This window comes from Pollachius pollachius (genome assembly GCF_949987615.1).
Source record: "Pollachius pollachius genome assembly, chromosome: 9".
In the NCBI taxonomy this organism is placed as follows: Eukaryota; Metazoa; Chordata; class Actinopteri; order Gadiformes; family Gadidae; genus Pollachius; species Pollachius pollachius.
The window spans coordinates 22,099,970-22,122,714 of NC_136942.1; the positions used below are offsets into that span (position 1 = coordinate 22,099,970).

A 22,745-nucleotide genomic window follows, 5' to 3' on the forward strand; every position below is an offset into this window, starting at 1 on the left:
AGTTATCTGACCTACATCTCAGAACGAAAGGGTAGAATGGGGTGAGATTTAAAAATAATCAGAACAACTCTACCGTCGATTCAAAAGTTGCTTATTCTGTTTATTCAGGAAGCAAGGAAAATACATATACGTCAGTTTGCCAAGCCTAACATTCACCATACATAACAACACAGTGGGAAGATGGAGTGGCATGCTGTGCTGCTATCAACCATATGCTCCTTTATTCCAAACACCTTCTTGATATAGCTACACATGCACGCGTGCAAACACACACACACACACACACACACACACACACACACACTCATTAATAAGCCCTCACATGATTCAGGCCTTACCCTATGCTGCTGGCTTAACGCTGTAAAGACACAGGTGATGGACAGGGGACATGGCCTATAAAAACACTTGTGTGTGGTCGTCCATATTATTGGTCTGATATGATCTATGTATTGTTTATTCAGTTAGTCATAATCAAGTTTTGTTTAGTAATCTTATAGTTGTTTGAGTGTTAGTTAATTTATTATAAACGTCCGTAATCCATGATGTTACCGAGACAGGTGTTGTTGTTATTGTTAACAGGTCCCAACCAACAGAAGCTTGCTGTATTTTGCGCTATTCAGTGTACTGACATAAGACATTAAATTGAGTCAGCAGAAAAACAGATGCCATTACATTTTCAGGAGGTAGGCCTATGATTTTGCAAATTTATAAATATTTTTATAATATATGTGGAATCATCTATAAGCAGTAGGCTGTCTCATTTATTATGAATACAGATATCACAATGTGTGTGTGTGTGTGTGTGTGTGTGTGTGTGTGTGTGTGCGCGCGTGTGCGCGCGCGCTTGCATATGTGTGTGTGTGTGTGTGATCCGTGATCCATCTCCATAAAAGGGTTGTATTTTGTTTAGTTTTTTTGACTTTCAAGTGGGTATGCACAAATGTGTGTTGTGTTTAAGTGCATTGAGGGTCCTCTGCCACTGCTCACAAACCCATCGTCAGCACTTGGACGAGCGGGTTGGCTGCAGACTGTTATTACGACGCGTTATTGATCGTTCTAAGGTCTTCTCATAGCTTGTATTTTACATGATCGTTCATTGGTCTGACCCTTCACACTAGTCCTATTGCCTTCCTCCAACAGTAACTTATTGGGTAGGGCTAGCACTGCGGGTGAGTGGGGGTTCAACTCTCTTTGGGGATTGTGGTTTGAAAAACCTGACCGTTTTTTTTCAATAGACAGAAACCTACGTGTTGAGGAGTTTGCAGTTATTACTGCTAAGGCAACAGCGCTGCAGACTCTGTGTTGCATACTCGTTGTTGGAGACCGTCTGTTGCGGACCGTCTGTTGCAGACAGTCTGTTGCGGACTGTCTGTTGCACACTCTCTGATTGCAGACTCTCGGTGCTCATCACCAGCTCCGTGCACTGGTCCTCCTGTCATTGGAGCATCACTCTGATATTCGCCGTCCACGGTCATTGTACCAAGGTTACCCAAGTGATGTAATTCAGCAGGCGATGACAGCGACAACAGAGTGTTGTGATGGTTAATCACGGATCCCCTCTTCATTATGTCACCATGACAACAGCCGCGGACGGGGGAGCGTGCGGAGCGTAGACAGGTGTTGGGGTTTGCGCATCGAGAGTGAGATCGTCGGCAGGATGGGAGCCGCGGGAACACCTACGCAATCCCACCTCAGAGGCTCAAGTGCTCGGCATCCTTTCTTTTTTTAATACGGAATATCTCGTGTCCGGTGAACCGATCAAACGCCACAATGGTGCACCATTCGGGGTCGATTCAGTCCTTTAAGCAGCAAAAAGGTGGGTTATTAATTCCGTTTCATTGCGTGTTGACCGTATCTTTGGATAAGGTGTTGACGCCTCCAGCACTTTTTTTTCTTGTCTGGCAGTTTGTAAATATTGATTGATAATGAGTGCACTCAGTGCAAGCTTTTACAACCACTGTAGAATTGTGACGCAGAGTTGTTAGTCGGAATGTAGTGTTAACCTCGTTCTGAACCTCAGCTTTATGAGGGTATAAGCTATCACTACTAATGCCCTTTACAACAATAATCATTAACAAGTATCATTCCTCACTTATATTCTCAATTTACTGATTGTGCATACATATATATATATATATATATATATATATATATATATATATATATATATATATATATATATATATATATATATGTATGCACAATCAGTAAATTGAGAATACTGTATTGAAGCAATCGTGAGATAATAAAGTAAATAATGTTTTGGCCTATCATTAACACTGTTTGTAATGAAAGGATGCAGTTCATTGGTAAAAGAAAATAGAATATGTGCAACACAGTCGTGGTAAACAGAGTGCGGACAAATCCCGTGTGAAAGGTTCCCTATTTGCAGGGTGTATTTGATGTTGGATAGGGTAGTATCATGTGGGGGCAAGGGGACGGCACTCATATCTCTCCTGTTCTCATATCTGTTCTATAATATCTATTGTGTATTGTAGAAATGATACTTTTATTTGTTGCAAGATATGGTTTCACAAACTGCCCTCTGTTCCTATGGAGGCTGCTGTCTGAAACATGTCCATGCTCTCAACAAATTAAACGGTGTCCAGTGTATCTAGAAGGACTTCATGAAGGTTTTTGTCAATAGATCATAGCCTCTGCTAAAAACATGAGAGCTGTGTGGTTACCACCTGATGCTCGTAATGCTTCACAAAGCAGTATTGTAGAGACAGAATTGTTCACAATGAGGCCAGAAAGGCTGCTAAATCTGCCTGATGAGGAGGACAGGTGAGACGTTTAGGAGATCAATAAACAGATTGAGGGACGTATCAAAGCATGGATCGAGTCAGACACAAATACACAGAGATATATTCAATACCCAGTTTGTATCAACACAGACATTCAAAAATATAGAATGAGAAATAGCAAAAAAACTTGAGATTATATAAATATAAAACAGAACAATAATCAATACAATCTATCTCTATATATGTATTATAAAATCTACAGGAACAATTTCCAGTGGGCTGAGAAGGAAAGTTATCTGATCCTTGGTTTCACCTCGAGGTAAAGCCTGGCGTGAGAGCATTGTCTCCCAGCAGATGGGAAGCAGAGTATAGTGAGAAGTCAGTCGACTCACAGGCCGGCAAGGAACAACTCAAATATTAACGCAATGCACATCGCTCTTATTAATGCGCAGAAAGGCCTGAGCGTGTTTCCGCCAGGTTCTTATCGTGAACGAGGGAGGATATGTCTGGCAAAGAGAATCCTCAGCTTCTACACTGGACTCAATGAGTTGCCTGCAGCATGACCTTTCAGAGGCATATGCATGTGTTATCCACCCATATAGATGCAAAGGCATAGACAAAATAACCTGGACAGATACCTGGTGATAGTATCCATAGAGTAAGCTAAGAGACTCATCGAAATAATATAGCATCTGAAGTCTTAAATATAAAAAATACATCACCGAATGCATCCTACATGCTGGCCAGGTCCTGTTTCCTATTGCAATGAGATCACAGAAGAGTGTCACTCACCAGGAATCTCTGATAGATGATGAAAGATCAATATGCTATATTAGATGCATCATTCTGTATATTGTCTCAATAGTTGTGAGATGATTGTTACGGGATACTGCTATTTAAATGGCAATATAAAAAGTAGGTCTAAAGAGAGGAGATCATCGCAAACATAATCTTGACAAAAGCTGTGTGTGTGAGTCTGTGTGTCTGTTTGAGCTTGTGTATATGTGTATTTCTGAGTCTGTGTGTGTGTCTGTTTGTGTATTTGTGTGTGTGTGCGTGTGTGTGAGTCTGTGTATTTGACTGTGTGTGTGTGTGTGTGTGTGTGTGTGTGTGTGTGTGTGTGTCCGTGTGCGGTTGTGTGTGTGAGAGTGATTGCTATCAGGGGGAAAAAAAATGCTTAAATCTTAGATTGTACAATCAGTAGCATGCCACCTGTCGGCTTATGCAAGCAGGCAGATGGTTTGAGTTCGAGACTGCACAAATAAACAAGGTTCGGGATAGAAAACCACACTTTAAATATTAGGAAAAAAAAGATATAATGGAATATTTTAATCCTTAAAAAGATCTACCGTGCACCCAGGTCAGTAACACATGAGTACAATGCCAACTCTTAAACTGTTCAGCTTCCAATGGCTGTACAGATGAAAGGTGTGGTGCAGTGTGGAACATTTCCCAGGCCCTGAGTCCAGAGGTGTTTATGGATAGGTATTCCTGCTGGACTCACCCACAGCTGAGGCTTCGTGGGAGGAGGGGGGGCACGATGCAGGCAAAATTACAACAAGAAGAAGAGTGAGAAAACATTTGTCTTTTTAATTTAGTTCAGACGGGAAATGGGAAAGCACAAGCGCGCTGACGTCAGGCGGGCTGTTAATCTTCTCCGACGATGCAGTCCAGGGGTTGAGCCAGGAGGCTTGATAGGATCACCCAGTAAACCAGCCAGTAAACCAGCGATGATGAAACAAAACCATTAAAACAGAAGTGCCATCTGGTGTGAGGTGTGCTCACAAATACAGAGCCTCACCTAGCCGCATGTATCTTGGTAACGATAGCCAAGTAATTACATAATTAAACTGGGTGTTATCGGATCAATGCCCACGCACAATCATTGGACTGTAATCACTTAGGTTTGGGGCCATTTAGCCCTGTGTGGATATTGCTGACTTATTGGCTGACTCAATCGTTATATGTGCTAAATGGTTTATAAGTTACTTTATGAGTTAATTTATGAATGACTTTATGAGGTACTTTATGAGTGACTTTATGAATTGCTTAATCCAAAGCATCAGCACATCGCAGAAAAACAATGGAGTGCGGCTACCGTGCATGTAGACTGATCACACATGCTATGTGCAACACACACCCACACACACACATACACACAAACACAAGCATACACACAGGCACACAGACATGCAAACACATTCCTGCACAGCAACACTCACAACATATATATACAAACATATACATCAATCACAAACACACACAACCTACAATATCGTATTTAAGAGGAGAAAGAAGATGTATGAAGTGTTTGTGTGTATGTGTGTACATATGTGCGTGCAATGCTTTGTGCATGTATGTGTGTACACATATGTTTGTGTGTGTGTGTGTGTGTGTGTGTGTGTGTGTGTGTGTGTGTGTGTGTGTGCGTGCGTGTGTGTGTGTGTGTGTGTGGGTGGGTGGGTGGGTAGGTGTGTACGCGTACGTATGTGCGTATGTACTTATGTGCGTGCAATGCTATATGCATGTATGTGTGTACACGTGTGTGTGTGTGTGTGTGTGTATGTTTGTGCATGTATGTGTACACGTGTGTGTTTGTGTGTGTGTGGTGGCTGCACTGAACAGCCCCTCAGATCCCCTGGTGTGTCGGGGGCTTCTAAGCAGGGCGTCGTGTAGAGACCCTGGTGGGCTGGAGAGCTGCGGCTCCCAGCGAGCCAAGAGCCCACTGATGAATAATTGAAGTTCTGGAACATAGAAGCATGAGCTGGAAGAGCCCACTGACCTGAATTATCCCCCAGCTTGCACCCCAACAAACATGTACAGAGGAGCGCTATATATAGACGCCCCTCTTGCTGACTTCAACCTGGCCCAGATTCAACATGGACTGGTCTGATACTTTTTTTTTAAATTCCCTGTCATTCATGGGATGCGTCGTAGTTCTGGGGCACCGCCCCTCCCCCTAGCCGAGGCTGTCCTGGTCCTGGCAGTTCATGTTGTTTTCTCTGCAGATCAGTCTGCCCTCCATCCCGTTGAAAGCCTCTTCCAGAATTTACAAATTGATAGAACCAATCAGAGCTAGGGGGAGGGGACCTTGTTTATGCCAACGGAGGATCGCAGTCTGCTGAATACAAAAACAATGGAGTAAGTGTAGAAATCTACTGAGTAAACTCTACATGGAAGGCTGTCCTCAGAGGAGAACTTGTTTTTTTACCTTTGTGTATCTGCGACCATATTTGGAAATCTATTAGTGCAAGGCCAGACTTGTACTCATTAAGAAAAGTAAACTTGAATATCTGGAAGGACTCATTTTGGGTCACCCTACCCTCACACACTCACACACACACACACACACACACACACACACACACACAGACACACACACACACACACACATACTATACTGAAAACCTCACACACATACAAGTGAAAAGCTTTTACATACACAACTGAAACACTCTCACACAAACAACTGAAAAATGATACACTCACATACACAACTGAAAAGCTTGCAATAAAAACTAGTGAAACCTTTTACATGGACTACTGAAATGCTTTTACACATACTAGTAAAATGTTCTCATATACACAGCTGAAAAATGTCCTCTCATACACACATATGAAACCATTCACATACTATACTGAAAACTCCACACACACACACAAGTGAATGCTTTTACATACACAACTGAAACACATTCACTCAAGCAACTGAAAAGCTCTCGTAACAACTAGTGGAACCTTTTACATAGACTACTGAAATGCTTTTACACTTACTAGTAAAATGTGCAACACATACAGGCGCTACACTAATGTCATACGGCCCGTCATACACACACATGCACATGCACACACACGCGCACACACACACAAGAGCGCACACGCTTACACATACACATACACACACACACACACACACAAACACACACAAACACAAACACACACACACAAACACAGGCATGCTGACACTATGACACACTGGCCAGCGTAAAACCCCACACCACATAAATCCTTTTTTAATCTGCTGGCGCAAGATCCATGGAGGAAAAAGCTGCATCGGGAAGATCAGGACGTCCCTGGCAGGGTCAAGCCCTCCCCTCAGGAGGGCGGCCTGGGAAGTCACGGACCTCTGGGGCTGTTCGGGGAACAGTCCCCCCATGAACTTCTGGGGCTGTTTGGGGCAATCACACAGAGACAAACACACACGCATGAACACACACACAAACACACACGCATGCACGCCCGCCCGCACGCACGCACGCACGCACACACACACACTCACACACACACACATGCGTGGGCACAACCACAAACCAAATACAGATTTGCATGCACACACCCACACATACAGACAACACATACAGATTACAGTAAACACACACATTTACTGACACACATACACAGATGTGCATCCATACGCACACACCCACACACAAATGCAGATGTGCGCACACACACACACATACACACACACACACACACACACACACAAACAAACCACAGGATTAAAGTCATGCTGATAAAACAGTTTTAGCCATTGGCCTCCAGCCCACCGTGAGATTAAAGCAGGATTTGCCATCAGTTTACCTTTTATATATAGTCTGTCTTGCAATCAACTGTGTTCACATAGGAGCACACAACATTAGCAGAATTCAAAGGAAAAAAACCTTTAGATGGAGATGAGGAGTCAACTCTTGAAATACCAACATAGCAATAGCAATAGGCTCTGACATCGTTCCACATCGGTACTTCACCTTCCGTTTATTTCTGTTGAACATTATTCTTCATTTGTAAGATGCATGGCCCTGCTGTCTGCTTAGGGCTGTTTTCCTAAGCTAGTATTGACCTTGGAGACTACATGGCCTGTCGTTTAATGCTCCTTAAAGGAGGTCTAGTTCCGGCCGCAGAGAGAATAAAGTCTGAGCAAGCACCTCTTTACATTGGTTTGTCTTCAATTAATCTACCTGAAGATTTTCCGTTCTTTTGTTAATTCTTGAATAAAATATGTTATAGTCCGTAATAATATAACATATTGAAGAATAATGTTTGGTTCAGTTCTCTCTCTATGTGCAATACTTTTCTTTTCTTTTTTTTCATGTGTAGTAACCATGGAGTCGTTTCACACCTAAATAGGAACCCTTTCCGATGCCTTTGGCTATTTTTAACTTTGGGAATCATTTGGGAGTCTGTGATCCACGTCCCTGTTGTGCTGTTAGCTCACCGGTCTCTGATGTAGCACTACAAACATGTTAAAGCCTTCTGCCGATGGCCACCAGGAACAAACCCACTGGAAATAAATGATATTCACACTGCTGGATCGCTGGCCAATATCTGCTCCGTCAGCAGAGAAAAACTGTAACAAATCCTCCATTATGTGATCAGAGTGAATTACAGACGGTGGACCTAAGGGACTGAAAGAGATTCAGTCTGTATAATGAATCACCCTGAGCTCATGCTGGTGTGTAGCTCCACAACCAGAGCGTTTCTCTGAAGCGTATTAGTCTGGAACCTCTCAGGTAATTTTTGATTTCCAAGGGTGTTATAATTGGCTGCAGACCAAAAGGCCCCTAGACACAATTGGGTAGACCTATAACCAATCAGAGCAGAGAAGGCGTGCTTTAGAACTGAGTAATGCGTTGGTTAATTGAACCTTTACCAAATCTTGTCGGAAGTACGGCAAACACATCTTCTTATCAACAGAGGCTTTAGGCGCAGTTGTTTGATGTTATTAAAGTGTGTTTAATTCTGTCCCAATAGAGGATTCAGCAGGCCGTTCAGCCATATTGGTCCTCTAGTCATCTAGTGGTCTGCTGTGGTCCAAACGTCTTCTTTGCTTAGTAAGGTTCCTAACTGAGTAAAGTTACATATCGAAGTGGCAGCCATTATAAGAGCTGATGGTGCTCTCCCAGTGCTAAGGAACGGTGCTTCAATGCCTCCTTTCTTGGGGTACACTGGCCCATCCATTCATTTATAAGTAATTAAGATAATGCCGTCTCACAATTCCTTGCGGCTGGAACATGTAAGCAACGCACCATTCGGTCATTCAAACGATTAGCATTAATAACAATCATTTTCATGCAACCATACTTATTGGGATTCATGTCAGTACAGGAGTGGACATTAGGGTGTGCGTGGGCCACCATTCTCAATGTGAGATTCATCTAGTTTCCCTTTTGTGCCTATATTTCTCCAAAATTGTAGACCACCATGTCTACATGCATCATAATGTAGCCTAGTGTAAGGGCACTCTGATTATTTGAGCTACTAGTACTCATTTAAGTTCTCCTTTACACCTTTCCTCGACCTTGTGACGTGTTCCATCGAGGGTTGAGGGAAAGTGATCATGAAAGGACAGCGGTCGTCGTTCTTTCGACCATTGGACAGGAGCCACCATCTTGTATCAGACCCGTCCAACATTAGATAAACGCTTGTAATTGGCCGGTCTCCAACATTGGATAAACGGTTGTGATTGGCTGGTCCAGGTCAGCCTGTCTGAAAACGAGAGGGGCAACAACATCTACCAGGGCAAAAATACAACATGAACTCACTCATTTGTCTTGTTCCCAGGCTAGCTAGTTTGACAAACGAATCCTAAAACATCTTGCTCCATCCTCCTTCAGAATTTAACCTTGGTGACAGAAGACGAATGTCAAAGAAATTGGTTGTCGTGGAAACAGGTAATATCACAAATGATATGACCTTCTTTAGATAGCTCCACGGTCCATGCCAAACTCCTGACATGATGTTCACAATGTGGATTACTTTAGGTGCTTCTATTCATGCAGACATGTCCACTTGTCCGACAGTGTATTGCAGATGAACTTGGCCTCTCTGGCCATGGTTGGCGATAGCCATTCCAGTCTCCACACAGTCCTCCCCTCACCATTGTTGTGTTGATATCAGACCTAAAATCATTTCAATGCCCACGATATGAATGTTTCCCAATGAGAATCATCTACACCCACATTCTCATTGAAGATGCTTTAATGCTGTCTGTAGGTATTCCCATGATCATGCTCCATTAAATCAGATACTTTGCTGTTAAGAAGTGTTCGACAAGATATACTCTTTCAACAATGATAAACACGACCAGGAAAGCAAGCATCTATTTCTATGCGATTATAGAAAATTATTTTGTCATGTAAGATTGAGATTAATTCATGGAAAGGCGGAGATCTCAGTCTGTGCTAATTTTCCTCTAAGAAATAATAAGGAAAATGATCCGGACTCTAACGCTTAGAGACACCTCACTTGATTGGGAATGCGTGCCAGCGACCCGGCCACTCTCATTATTAATGCAGTGGCTTCAAACAGCACCCTGTTTGGTTTTGGCCATAATTTATTCTGTTAATATCACGGACGCGCCCATACAAACAGAATGATGAGGTGGTCCAACAGGGGCCTATTCAACCATGCCTGCCCCCCCCACCAGCAGCAGAGCAGGGCCGTCCAGACGAAACGCCCGCGAGGACAGGGACACACGAGCGTTGTGTTAGCGTGTGGGAGGCCCTGCGGGGCCCTGGGACTGAATTATCACTGCAGCAGAGCATGTAGAGGGAAGGTCGCCTCGCCAGCCAGAGACAACATCATTCCCCTCCTCAGCCACCTTGCTAGAGGTGGAAGATGTGGGAGACGCCGTCTCTCTGGGGCTGCGGCAACGACGACAGGCCCCCTTAACGTGGGAGCGTGCCTTGTTGGCGCGGGGAGATGACATGCTTGTCAAGGTCAGGTTTAACAAAGACTCCCCCCCCCCCGACACACACACTTTCATTATAACTAGCCTTTTTTCCCTGCTTACAATTCATGATTAGGCTTATGTAATATTCTGCGTGGGCCCCATAATCATGAGCTATGACGCATATCCAAGTGTTATCGAGGTAATTGTTCTCCCCTAATGCAACGGCCCGAAGCCGCTTCTCTACCAAGGATCTTGACGTTGTCTCAGGAGAGCCAGTTCCCCAAACCAACTCTCTGTGGGCCAGCAGTGGGAGAACACATACATCACGTGTGGTGAATGGTGCAGATGAAACAGGGTTTTTATCATGGCAGCAAGAATGACGGTTTATGATTGAAAGGCGGGGATGGCGATGTAAATGCACTTCTGTGTGTGTGTTTGTGTGTGTCTGTTTGTGTGTGAGTGTGTGTCTGTGTGTGTGTGTATTTGTGTGTGTGTTTCTTTGTGTGTGTGTCTTTGCGTGTGTGTTTGTGTGTCTGTGTGTGTTTGTGTCTGTGTGTCTGTGTGTGTGTGTAACTTAGTGCCTGTGTGTCTTTGCGTGTGATTTTGTATGTGTTTGTGTGTGTGTGTGTGTGTGTGTGTGTGTGTGTATGTCTCTGTGTGTGTCTGTTCGTCCAAGTGTGCGTGCGTGTGTGTGCGTGCGCGAGCGTGTGTGCGTATATGTGATGTATGACATCATTAGCAGCCTGGATGCACCTATGACTGATTGAAATGAGTCCACCCCCAGTCCCTCTCCTCTCCTCACCCCCGCTCCTCCATTCCAGACATTGATTTTATGCTCTCGTCTGAGACAGATTACAAAACGTCTTCTACTTGCCTTTTGATAGATTTGCATACCTTTCTTTTCATCTATTTCTTCTGCTATTTCTCTTCTTTAAGTGAATAGAGAATGGATTTTTCTTCTGTCTGTTGTCTAATTGATTCTCAACCTTATGATTGTCTTTTCTTTCTTCTATAAAAGAGTTTCTATGAACCTGTTCTATGATCTATTTTTATGATGTGTTCTTGTAGTCAGTTGCTCTTTCTTTTCTGTTTGTTTTCAACTTTACAAACTACCAATGTGTCGCTAACTTCCTGTCTTTTACTCTCCTCTTTCCTGTCACCTGTCCTCCCTGTCTCCTATATCCTCTTTCCTCTTTCCTATCCCCTGTTCCCTATCTCATGTCTCCTTTTTCCTTGTTCCTGACACCTATCCCTTATATCCCATCTCCTTGTTCCTGCCTGCTCATGTCTCGAATCTACTTTTCATATCTCCTATCTTTTGTCCTATCTTCTTGTGTCTATATTCTGTCTACTGTTTCCTGATTCCTATCTCCTTTTTCCTATTTCTTTGAGGCAATCCCTTGTCTCCCTTTTTCCTATCTCCTTTCTCCTGGTTCCTATCTCCTGGTTCCTACCTGTCTCCTATCTCCGATCTCCTGGTTCCTACCTGTCTCCTATCTCCTATTCCTGGTTCCTATCTGTCTCCCGTCTCCTATCTCCTGGTTCCTATCTGTCTCCTATCTCCTGGTTCCTATCTCCTATCTCCTCTCCGCTAGGCATGCACAACAGCATCAGTGAGATTCTGAAGGAGAAGACCCAGAAGCCCACCCGCCGCAGCCTGCCCTGCCTGGCGCCCAGCCAGACCCACCCCCTTAACCTCAACCACTTCCTGTCCGTCCCCCTCAGCCCCAGCGAGGCCAAACCCGAGGCCCCGTGCATCACCCACAGCATCAGCACCTCCTGCAGCCTGCTGCCCCCACAGCCCGGTCAGTCCGCAGGCAGACCCTCAGTCCCTCCGGCACTCAGTCCGTCTGCCAGTTTGTCCGCCTGCTTGTTAGTCCGTTCGTCTGTCCGTTTGCTAGACAGTTGGTCGGCTAGTTAGTCCATCAGTCAGTCCGTCTGCTAGTCAGTCCTTCTGCTAGTTAGTCAGTTAGTGGGTTCTGAGGGATGGTCATGTGATTCTGTCTGGCTGGGACTATACACCCAGAGTTACCGATTGGACATCCATGCACACCTTGATAGTCTGTGTAGCTCAGTGTGGATGATTGGACATCCATGCACATCTTGATAGTCTGTGTAGCTCAGTGTCGATGAGTTTCTCTGACCAGGGTGTTGCTGGTCACAGGCCACTGGTACGCTCACAGCCATGAGTACAATGAGGGAGGGGTCAGATGAGGCATGCTACAGCTGACCCTTGACCCCTGTACTTTCCCCATACCTTCCTACCTACCTACTCTGTTATTTTTCATTCATTCTCACTTATTCCACTTAAGTGGATATATATATATATATATATATATATATATATATATATATTGTTAATTTCTCAGTGAACTCATTGCAGCAGACTGGGCAGAGCGTGTTGGTATGGGTTGGGTGTCTGTGGCTGCGAAGGAGACACGTGTGTCCGTAGCTGCGGAGGAGACACGTTTCAGAAAGCTGGCGGAAGGAGAGAATTAGATGTCGGGTATAGATAGTTATCTAAGTATCTGAAAGCGCCTCAGGGGAACTGTGTGTGTGTTTCTATGTGTATATGCGTGCAAGTTTATATGCTTGTGTTTGTGCATGTTTATGTGTGTGTGTTTGCACATTTATGTATGCGTGCTCATTTATGTGTATGTGTGTGTGTGTCTGTGTACGTGTGCATAGGCGTCGATTACGCCGGGGACGCGTCCCCACCAGTTTTCGGCAAGATTCATTTTGTCCCCCACAGAAAAAAAAAAAAAAAAAAAAATTATAATAATTAAAAATTAAAAATTATGTTGGTTATGGTATATATGTTATCAATATTGTAATTGGTTTTTGACAAAATATTGGTTTGAAGTGTGCGGTTGCCTGGTACCATGGTTGTTACTTGGTACAAATAATATGGATGATTTACGACCATCTAGTGGGGAGTCTGCAAACTGCTAACGAAACGTCATCGAAGTGAAAATAAAATAAATCATCCGTACTGTTATAAATTCAAAATTAATTTAAATAGGAAAGCTAAACGTTAAAGCACATAGGGCAAAACACTCCGGTAGCACTAGGCATGCTAGCCAACAGTGTGTCGCGCTGGTAGAGGCTAGCTAGCTAAAAAAACTCAAGAATGACATATTTCTAGAATAATATTAATTTAGCTGAGCTCATAAGACACTAGCACACTTACTGTGCATGTCAGCTTCAACTGCTTAGCTTTAAAAAAAAAAAGCTCTGATGTCCTGTCCACTCCTTTTTGACATTATGCTGTATAATTAACTAGGTAGGATGAGAGAATGTCGGGCTCTGGTTGTATCGCTATCTCGTCTTTTTTCAGTCGTGACTAGATGCCCCCTCTGCAGCACCGTAATTGTGGATTATTTTTGTATGAGGCGCCAGCCTGGCTTGGACAATGAATGAGATATTAATACCAATACTCTATGGCTGGTATGCAATGATGAGGCATCAGACCGTCAATTAATTTTAGCCTGAATACTTAGGAAAAAAACACCAGACCGTTTGTACCATGGATGGACAGTATCAGAGCGAAAACCTGTTGAACTAAATGGATGTGGTTAGGCAGCAGGCATGCAGGCAACCCCGCGGGATACATCTGCAGACCACTGGCACATTAATAAAGGTAAGATGCGATACTTATTGCTTAAGATTTGCTGGTACTTTGGCAAGATCATTTTTTGCCCTCATGTGGTCAGCTGTTTTAACTTGAAATAGTACTACTAGTGCAATGTTTTTCTTGGAAAGAGGGGTCGAATCCAAAGGAATAGCTTTAACGAGACTTTATTTGTATAAAGTATTTTCGGTATGGTAAACTGATGCTCTGAAGTAAAGAGAGATTGGAGATGTGCCTTAGCACGTGCGAGAGTGTTCTCCTAGCTGATCCTAACCACAAACCCACGTATGGTAATCGCTGCCGGGAGAGTTCTAAAGGTTTCGTGGCCAGGTGGTCTTCTTTATGGACTCAGCGAGGACCGGAAGACTCGGAGAGAAACCGGTGTGACGTAATCCTCGGTTTTCCTCGCCTGGTCTGTGATGCTGCCCTCTGTGGCTAAAGTATCTATTGTAGCCTTCAGTAATGTCCTGCTTTCCCTTGTGGCTATGTGTAGTATTTACGGCTTATATATTTGGTCCTACCCCCTATTGGTTAAGTGAGGGAAATACAGCTTGTGTTCCTAAAATACGTAACAGTCCCTCCTTGGTCATCTTAGATGACCATACAATAATATTTTAAATTATAAACACCATTTACCACACCGAAAACATAGTCAAAGTAGAATCTATCATCAACACCATCAACCGTCATGGAAGAACCTGTTGAAGAGAGGGGAAAAACCACTACGCGTCCCCATAATACTGAGACGGCATTCACGTTGTGGGTCTTGTTGAAAATACAGGTCATTATTTAACAATACAACAATGAACATGAATCTTGTTATCATACAATCACATGGCCAAACAGCACACACACAAAACTATCAATAGAAATCCTGAGCTAATACTTTTGGTCATGTGCTACAAGGTCATAAAATATTCAACAGGTGCGAAAGTAACGTAAAAATTGATGGTCATAACACAATTTTAAAATTTCAAAATGATTGATAGACTAAAATGGATTTGGGGGGTTCAGGTGATCTTCGTGTATTGGTGCGCCGGTTCATGTGGGTGGTTTGGGCATGGATTTGGGGAGTTCAAGTGATCTTTCTGTCGCCGTCGGGTCTGTAATTCATGAACCCAAGACTCGTCCCTCCTTGTCAAGGGCTCATCTCAGAGAGGTTACTCCTACACCATGGGAGCCTCCTCACAAGTTCTCCGTCGTCGTGTCAGCAACAGGTGGCCTGTAAAACAATCGTCTCAAGGAAGATCAACAGTACCATTATCAATGCCTGCGGAGAGATGAAAAGGGTGTGAAGGGGGTTTACGATAGGGTGTGGTTAGGGACAGAAGGGTGTGGTTAGGGACAGAAGGGTGGGGAGGGGGGTGAGTTTACGATAGGATTCAGGATATTGGGACAAAAGGATGGGGGGGGGGGGGAAGGGGGGGGGGTCTGACGACCGGATCTATAGAGACAGGGACAAAGGGTTGGGGCTATCAAAAGGAGTTTACGACCCGATCGGACTGCGCGACCAGGCCACAAGATGGCACCGGCGCCGAGAGAGAGATCTGTTTTTGCTTAGGTCAGAGGTTATGCAGTCTTTAACAAAAGACTGACCAATCCCCTACCGACTTGCGCACGAGAGAGAGAGAGAGAGAGAGAGAGAGAGAGAGAGAGAGAGAGAGAGAGAGAGAGAGAGAGAGAGAGAGAGAGAGAGAGAGAGAGAGAGAGAGAGAGAGAGAGAGAGAGAGAGGGGGAAGAGAGAGAGAGGGGGAAGAGAGAGAGAGGGGGAAGAGAGGGGGAGAGAGGGGGAGAGAGAGGGAGAGAGAGAGAGAGGATGTAACACTTAAGTCGAGGCCCCCTGTTGCTCTTGAGCAATGGCGTTTGTTTCAGAAAGGGCTCCGACTACAAAGACTGTGGAGGTACGAACAAAGGAAACGCACGTTTCCAAGACGCGTTGTCCCCTTAAATCGTACACCACGTGGTACATCCAAAATGCTGCAGAAACAAACTAGTTTTGGATCTCTATAAGAAGTATGAGATTCCAGCAAGTTTGTCCCCACGGCGGGTTAGCGAGGGACTTGATAGCAGATGGGTTGTACTGCGTAAGTGCTACCTCTACGGCTGCGTTTTATACTAACCAAAATTGCACATTAGATGTTACATGAACCGGGCTGTGAGGAATCAATTAGATTTGAACTCCTTGGCTAACGCCGGCCAAGCCTCCGTCCGGTTCAATATGCAACTAAGCTAGATTAACGTTAAAAACCTGACCTTTCCTCGCCCCGCCGTAAGAGTTCGGAAGTTTATGGCCGGTAATAAATATACCTTATGGTGGCCCGGCTGAACTCGAAGCTTATCACCAAATAAATAACACTTAACCACAGGTAATACGTCTCCCACGTTGGTACAAACATTTAGATCTAATCAGGATTGGATACAGTCTATCTACAAACCCATATAAAACACACTCCGAGCCCTTTACTTCGTGAGCTCGTTATTCAATTTCAATCTGTTAGCGTATCCTAGGCCGTTCGTCTAACCGGCTGTATGAATTTAAACCAGTCCGAGATTACACGTCCCCGCAACCAGTCGAAGGCAGTACAAGCTATTCACCTAATGTTACTAATCTAACTATACAGAGTTTAGTCATTGACAACAGGTTCTGTTTACCTTTCTTGTGGCGCCTGTAAGTAGCTTGTACTGCTCCCGACGGCCCCGCGGTCGCAAGTCTCGGTCCGGAACTTTCCAATCACGTCAGGGTCACCAAATTGCAATGTTTTTCTTGGAAAGAGGGGTCGAATCCAAAGGAATAGCTTTAACGAGACTTTATTTGTATAAAGTATTTTCGGTATGGTAAACTGATGCTCTGAAGTAAAGAGAGATTGGAGATGTGCCTTAGCACGTGCGAGAGTGTTCTCCTAGCTGATCCTAACCACAAACCCACGTATGGTAATCGCTGCCGGGAGAGTTCTAAAGGTTTCGTGGCCAGGTGGTCTTCTTTATGGACTCAGCGAGGACCGGAAGACTCGGAGAGAAACCGGTGTGACGTAATCCTCGGTTTTCCTCGCCTGGTCTGTGATGCTGCCCTCTGTGGCTAAAGTATCTATTGTAGCCTTCAGTAATGTCCTGCTTTCCCTTGTGGCTATGTGTAGTATTTACGGCTTATATATTTGGTCCTACCCCCTATTGGTTAAGTGAGGGAAATACAGCTTGTGTTCCTAAAATACGTAACACTAGCCATAGCCTCCAAGTATCTTAACTTAAATTATCCAGTGTTTGCGTTCTTACGATGTTGGGTATAGACTAGTGGATATTACGATAGTGGAGTCGGTGGAGTCAGTCTCTTGTTGACTCAAAGTGACTTTTGGTCATTCGCTTTGCTTGAATTCTGGAATAATTGTGTCTGTGTGGTTGGGGGGGGGAGTGCATTGGTTTCGGTCAGAATGCCCTGTAGATTGGATGGATGTGTGTTGTGAATTGAGAACAGCCAGCTCATGATGTGATATATAGCGTTCAGCTATAATTATCTTTAGCTTTTTCAATCTTTTTGTAGTGCTATGTGTAGCTACACGTTTGCCCCTTCTGAACTTAAACACGTAGGTAATAAGCTCCTCTTTGTTTATGTTGGTATAGCTCATGCCATGTCACGTCAACATTGAGTGCATCATGGAGCAGAACATAGTGGGTCATCATGTCCAATGCTTTTTGAAAACGCTTTCTTCATAAAACGTGTCAGACATCATTTTTTTGTATAAATTTTATATTAGTAAGCTACATGGGTATCCCGTCTTTCAGAACATTTCATGACCTGCGCTAAAGAAAAATAAGGTGCATCCTCAATGTACCCAGCACTTCTGAAAAAGCACTCCAGATTGCGTCTCTGTCCCCACCACATTTCAAACCAAACTGACGCCAATGTACGTGTGCACACACGTTTATATGCGTTTGTGTGTGTTCGTGCATTTTTTGTGTGTGTGTGTGTTTGAACTTTTGTGTCTATTTTTATGTGTGCATGCACGTTTATGTGCGTGCGTATGTTTTTGCATGTTTATGTGTGCCTGCTCATTTATGTGAGTGTGCGTGTGTGTGTGTGTGTAGGTGTGTGTGTGTGTGGGGGTGTGTGTGTAGGTGTGTGTAGGTGTGTGTGTGTGTGTGGGAGTGTGTGTGTGTGTGTGTGTGTGTGTGTGTGTGTGTGTGTGTGCCTGCGTGTGTGGTGGGGGGTTCACTAGGCCTGTCTCAGACTGCAGAGAGACAGACCGGCAAATGGCTCATGTAAAAAATAAAGCAATCAAGGAAGTCGAGTTTATTTCAATAGCCCCTTTGTCCCAGAAATAAATCAGCAAGTGGATTTAGAAACCCTGGTTCAGGGAAGTCTATTTGTTCCCTCTCACCACCCTTTCTTAGGCATGCTCCTGTATTCAGTGCTTTGTGCTTTCGTCCTCACTTAGACCTAAATCAACTTGATAGTGAGCACAATTCAGCAATCGACATTCAGGCTGACTGCTTAGTGACTTAAGTTCATTTTTAAAACCTCTTTATTTATTGGTCTAGAAAACCCCATGACATCCAATTATCCCCATCGACTCTGCATGAGAAGAATCTATATCCAGTTATTCTGCGTCTGGACTGGAAGAATGAAAGGTTGACATTAGAATCGATGTGTGCTGCTATTGAAGTGTGATGTCCTAAGGAGGCACGCTTTTTTATAGCATCTCTGAGGATGACTTTAAGTAGGAAGTACACAGAGGGGGTGTGTGTTGGGGGGGGGACTGAGAAGCACCGCAGTTGATTCCAAGGATAAAACTGATCATATTTAGATGCCTCAAGATGGCTGTCTCTCACTATTCACCGGGGACAGAGAGACCTATCTTCCCCTTAAGTATGCAAAACCCAAACACACACACACACACGCTCAGATGTTTAGCTGCAAGCGACTCTCAGGATTAGAGGAATCACAATTATGTCACTTTCCACATTAAAAGCGCTTCTTTGTATGTTAAAGGCAGAATGGTGTGGTTGTGCCGTCTGTTACCGTGGTGTCCACCTGGAGGCGGAGGGGCGTGGTGAGCACCGTGCAGTCAGATGGCCCTGCTCACACCAGGACGCCTCTTTTAGACGGAGTCAAGCTGCTGCTCAGACTCACACGTCCGCCTGGATGTGAGCTATGGTCACGATGTGCAGAAGTCTCTCCTCCTGTCCTCCTGTAGCTGCTGCGCTCTAACACCAGATGATGTCATGGCTGCTTCTGCTCTCACAGTCTGGTCTGGTCAACAATGGTTCCAAAGCAAATGCTGTGGTGATGAGGTCTAATGGGAGCGTCCTTGTGATACTGTGCACACACACACACATGCACACAAACAAACACACAATCAGAAAACCAACACACACACACATACACACACAAACACAAAGACACACATACAAATACACACAAAAACAGAAAATCAACAAACACACACACACACACACACACACACACCATGCCAAGATTTACAAACAGATGCAGATATAGAAGACAAAAAATTGTGTACATGCTGTTGACGAGAGATCCTCCCCAAAGTACTTCCACTTATAAATACGTTCTTAATCGATTAAACCGCCAGTGATAAGCATTCAGGCTCTGGGGAGCAGAACGAGAAGAAAATAAAAAAAACTTAGTTGTGTAGCATCTTAAGGGGCCAACAAGCATCTCAGAACTCAAACCTTTATCCGACCACTCCGTTGCCTCTCGTCTGACCTGTTCGGCAGGAAAGTTGCATTGAAACACACCGCGAAGACGACTGCCAACTACACAGTAGAGTGTACGTTCAGTGCTTGCACAAGATGCAATAAGTCTCCTTAACATCGGGTGGCGTTAGTCTCATGGCGCTAGTCCGCCCCTCCAACACACCGCGCTGATTCGCTGGTTGTGTGCTAGCAGCACACAACCAATCAGTATCCAATGGCTCCAATCCTCAGACTGCCAATGCTCTCAGACTTTGCATGTTGAATCTGACACCGTCTGTGCGGTTCCAAAAGCCTCCAAAACAGCTGAACACACCGAACAGATTTGTTCCCGAGCTCGTCCGAGTCTCCCCAAACGTTTCAGATGGCCAACGGTTGGGCCAGTGTGTCCCACGCTTTACCTTGCTGTCTTTGTTGAATACGGGGAATGGGTTAACCTTGCAATTCTAAGTCCTTTGCACTTGGTTCTATGAAGATCCTTACCGTACAGACAGTGATATATATATATATACTACTCCTTCACAAATGTACTTATTGTAGGTCATTTTGGATAAAGCCTCTGCTAGATGCCCTAAATGTAAATGTAAATGTAAAAGCACATTAAAAAAATCCAACGGTACAATTCCGTTCCTGGTTTCTGCTCCATTCTTCCCTGCCTCATCCGTCGCCCTGTGTCTGTTTCCAGCTGAGGAGAGCAAAGACCGCTATGTGGAGGAGTCTGAGTCCCGGGTCTACGAGCCCCGCCCCAACCAGTCATTCCTGGTCCAGAAACACGTGACCCGGGCCCGACTTGAGGCGCGGTCCGACTCTGTTCAGGTGACCAATCACACGCTCTCAAAGGCTCCACAACCATCACCGCATGGGGGCTATGGTGTCCTGCTACCAGGGCCGCTGCTGGCCATTTCGGTGCCCTACGCGAGCGGGGGGGGGGAAGGGGAGCCTCTTTTTATATATTAGGTAAAAACATATAATTGCCGAAATTGAGTGATAGGTTATGCAATTAAGAAAAAACAACGGTGGGCCTCTTCATAACTAATTTATATATTTTTTTAATTCAATAATGTAATAATTATTTTTATTTTTTTTACAAACCATAATTTTTGGTGCCCCCCCAGGTACTTGATGCCCTACGCACTGCGTACTCTACGTATAGGGAGCGGCGGGCCTGCCTGCTACTGTACCTCTTTAACTGCAGCACAGGGGAGGGCTTTAGCCCAGTAGTGCTTAGCCCAATAGGGTTTAAGCCCAGTAGTGTATAGTCCAGTAGGGTTTAGCCCATTAGTCTTTAGCCCACTATTGATTTGTCCCAGTTGTGTTCAGCAAAGAAATGTTTCAGCCCAGTATTTTTCACCCTATCTGTGTTTTGCCCAGTATTGTTGTAGAACAGTAGTGTTTCGCCCAGTACTGCTTTAACCCACAATGGTTAACCCAGTATCATTTAGATCACCAGTGTTTAGCCCAGTACTGCTTTAACCCACCAGGGTTAACCCAGCGTCATATAGAGGCTGAGGTTCTGATCTTTTCAGGGGAAGAATCGACCCAAGTCGTCAGGGCTGCTCCTGCGAGATGGTAAGAAGAGGATAGATTACATCCTGGTGTACAAAAAGTCCAGCCTGCAGGTGGAGAAGAGGTGCACCTTCGAGAAGAACCTGCGGGCGGAGGGCATGGTGCTGGAGAAGGAGGTGGGGGTCCTTAAAACCATTCAACACAGTTCACTCAGTCTCCTTTCATTTTCTTACAAGCTGTTCTCTAACCTTTACAAAGACTGTAATTATCTCTAACTTAAAAACGACAGTATTGTAAAGTTAATGGATAATCTGACCCATAATAGGTTCCTATTACGATATACAGTGGATACAGTGGAAGAGAGTTATGTGGCAATGTAGTGTCGCAGTGGTAATAGAGTTAAGGTAAATCGCGTTTGGGAAAAGGTTACTTCATCAGCATGGATAAAGTTTATAAGATAAGGTAACGCTCTGAGTGCAAGGGTCTTGTTCTCCTACATGATGACATTATTGGTCCTATTTTAATGGTCTGAAACGAAGTGAGAAGCGCGAAACACAAGTAGCTTTGTGGGCAAATCTGAAATGGGTTGGTCTCAAACCCGTAGGTGTGTTTTGGGCGTAACGTGCAACAAACACTGAGTCGTTATGTAAATTTCGGCAAAGAGAACTTAACACATATACGATCAACTGTGGGTCTATTTTATGATATCATATCCAGTATTGTATTCATTATCGTTATCGACTTGCGTTCATAATATGCATGTGTCCCCTGTTAATATACTTTGCAATGGACTGTATTATGCGTTCGTGTTTAGTTTTCGTGTGTTTAAGCAGATGGGTGCACATATGCACGCCAAGCATCACCCGCATTCATTCATTCTTTTAAACACTGTTTTCTCACGATCAAATACTCCTCAATCCTAAAAGTTATGGGCTTGTACACGATGTCTGTGTCAAGAAAATATTGGTTTGCTGTACGGTTTTTGTAGATGGATTGTTTTAAAAGTACAACTTCTTATCGCTGTATCACCGTTCTTTCCAAAATAATTTAACCAATGTTATAATTTACCCTAAAACAAGATCTTGTTTTGGAAGGCTGGGATATAGCCTACTTTGCTCGAGTTTATTATATTGTTATTATTATTATTATTTTAACACTTGGCATAGCCTACTACATTCATTTGTTCATTCATGCAGCCCCTATCGAAAAAAAAAAATCCACAATCCACATCATCATCATAATATTTCAATTAGGCTAATCGTTTGTATGTTTGTGCTGTGTATAGCCTACTGGTGTGTAAGCTTATGTTGCAGTTCCGACCTGCCATGGTACGTCAAAATAGCAACACCAACTGTGCTATCCGCTAGTGCACTTAAACCAGGTATTTTTCGGTCAGTGGCGCAATTGCAAAATCGATCAGTAAAATAGCCCCATGTATCCTTTGCGCAAGAACACGCTTCTGCTTTTCGCCGACAAGCCT

At 44.2% G+C, this 22,745-nt stretch overlaps 1 protein-coding gene across 1 annotated transcript in view; it reads left to right on the plus strand.

Annotated features, from left to right (window-relative positions):
• Window positions 1–1,770: 1,770 nt before the first annotated feature.
• Window positions 1,771–22,745, plus strand: part of ano3 (anoctamin 3) — a gene marked incomplete at both ends in the record, with an annotated part of 36,585 nt that continues 15,610 nt past the window's right edge. Inside the window, 4 exons of the mRNA XM_079743489.1 lie at window positions 1,771–1,816; window positions 12,018–12,227; window positions 20,445–20,575; window positions 21,286–21,441. Coding sequence (XP_079599615.1) covers window positions 1,771–1,816; window positions 12,018–12,227; window positions 20,445–20,575; window positions 21,286–21,441 — 543 coding nt within the window. The remainder of the gene's footprint in view (window positions 1,817–12,017; window positions 12,228–20,444; window positions 20,576–21,285; window positions 21,442–22,745) is intronic.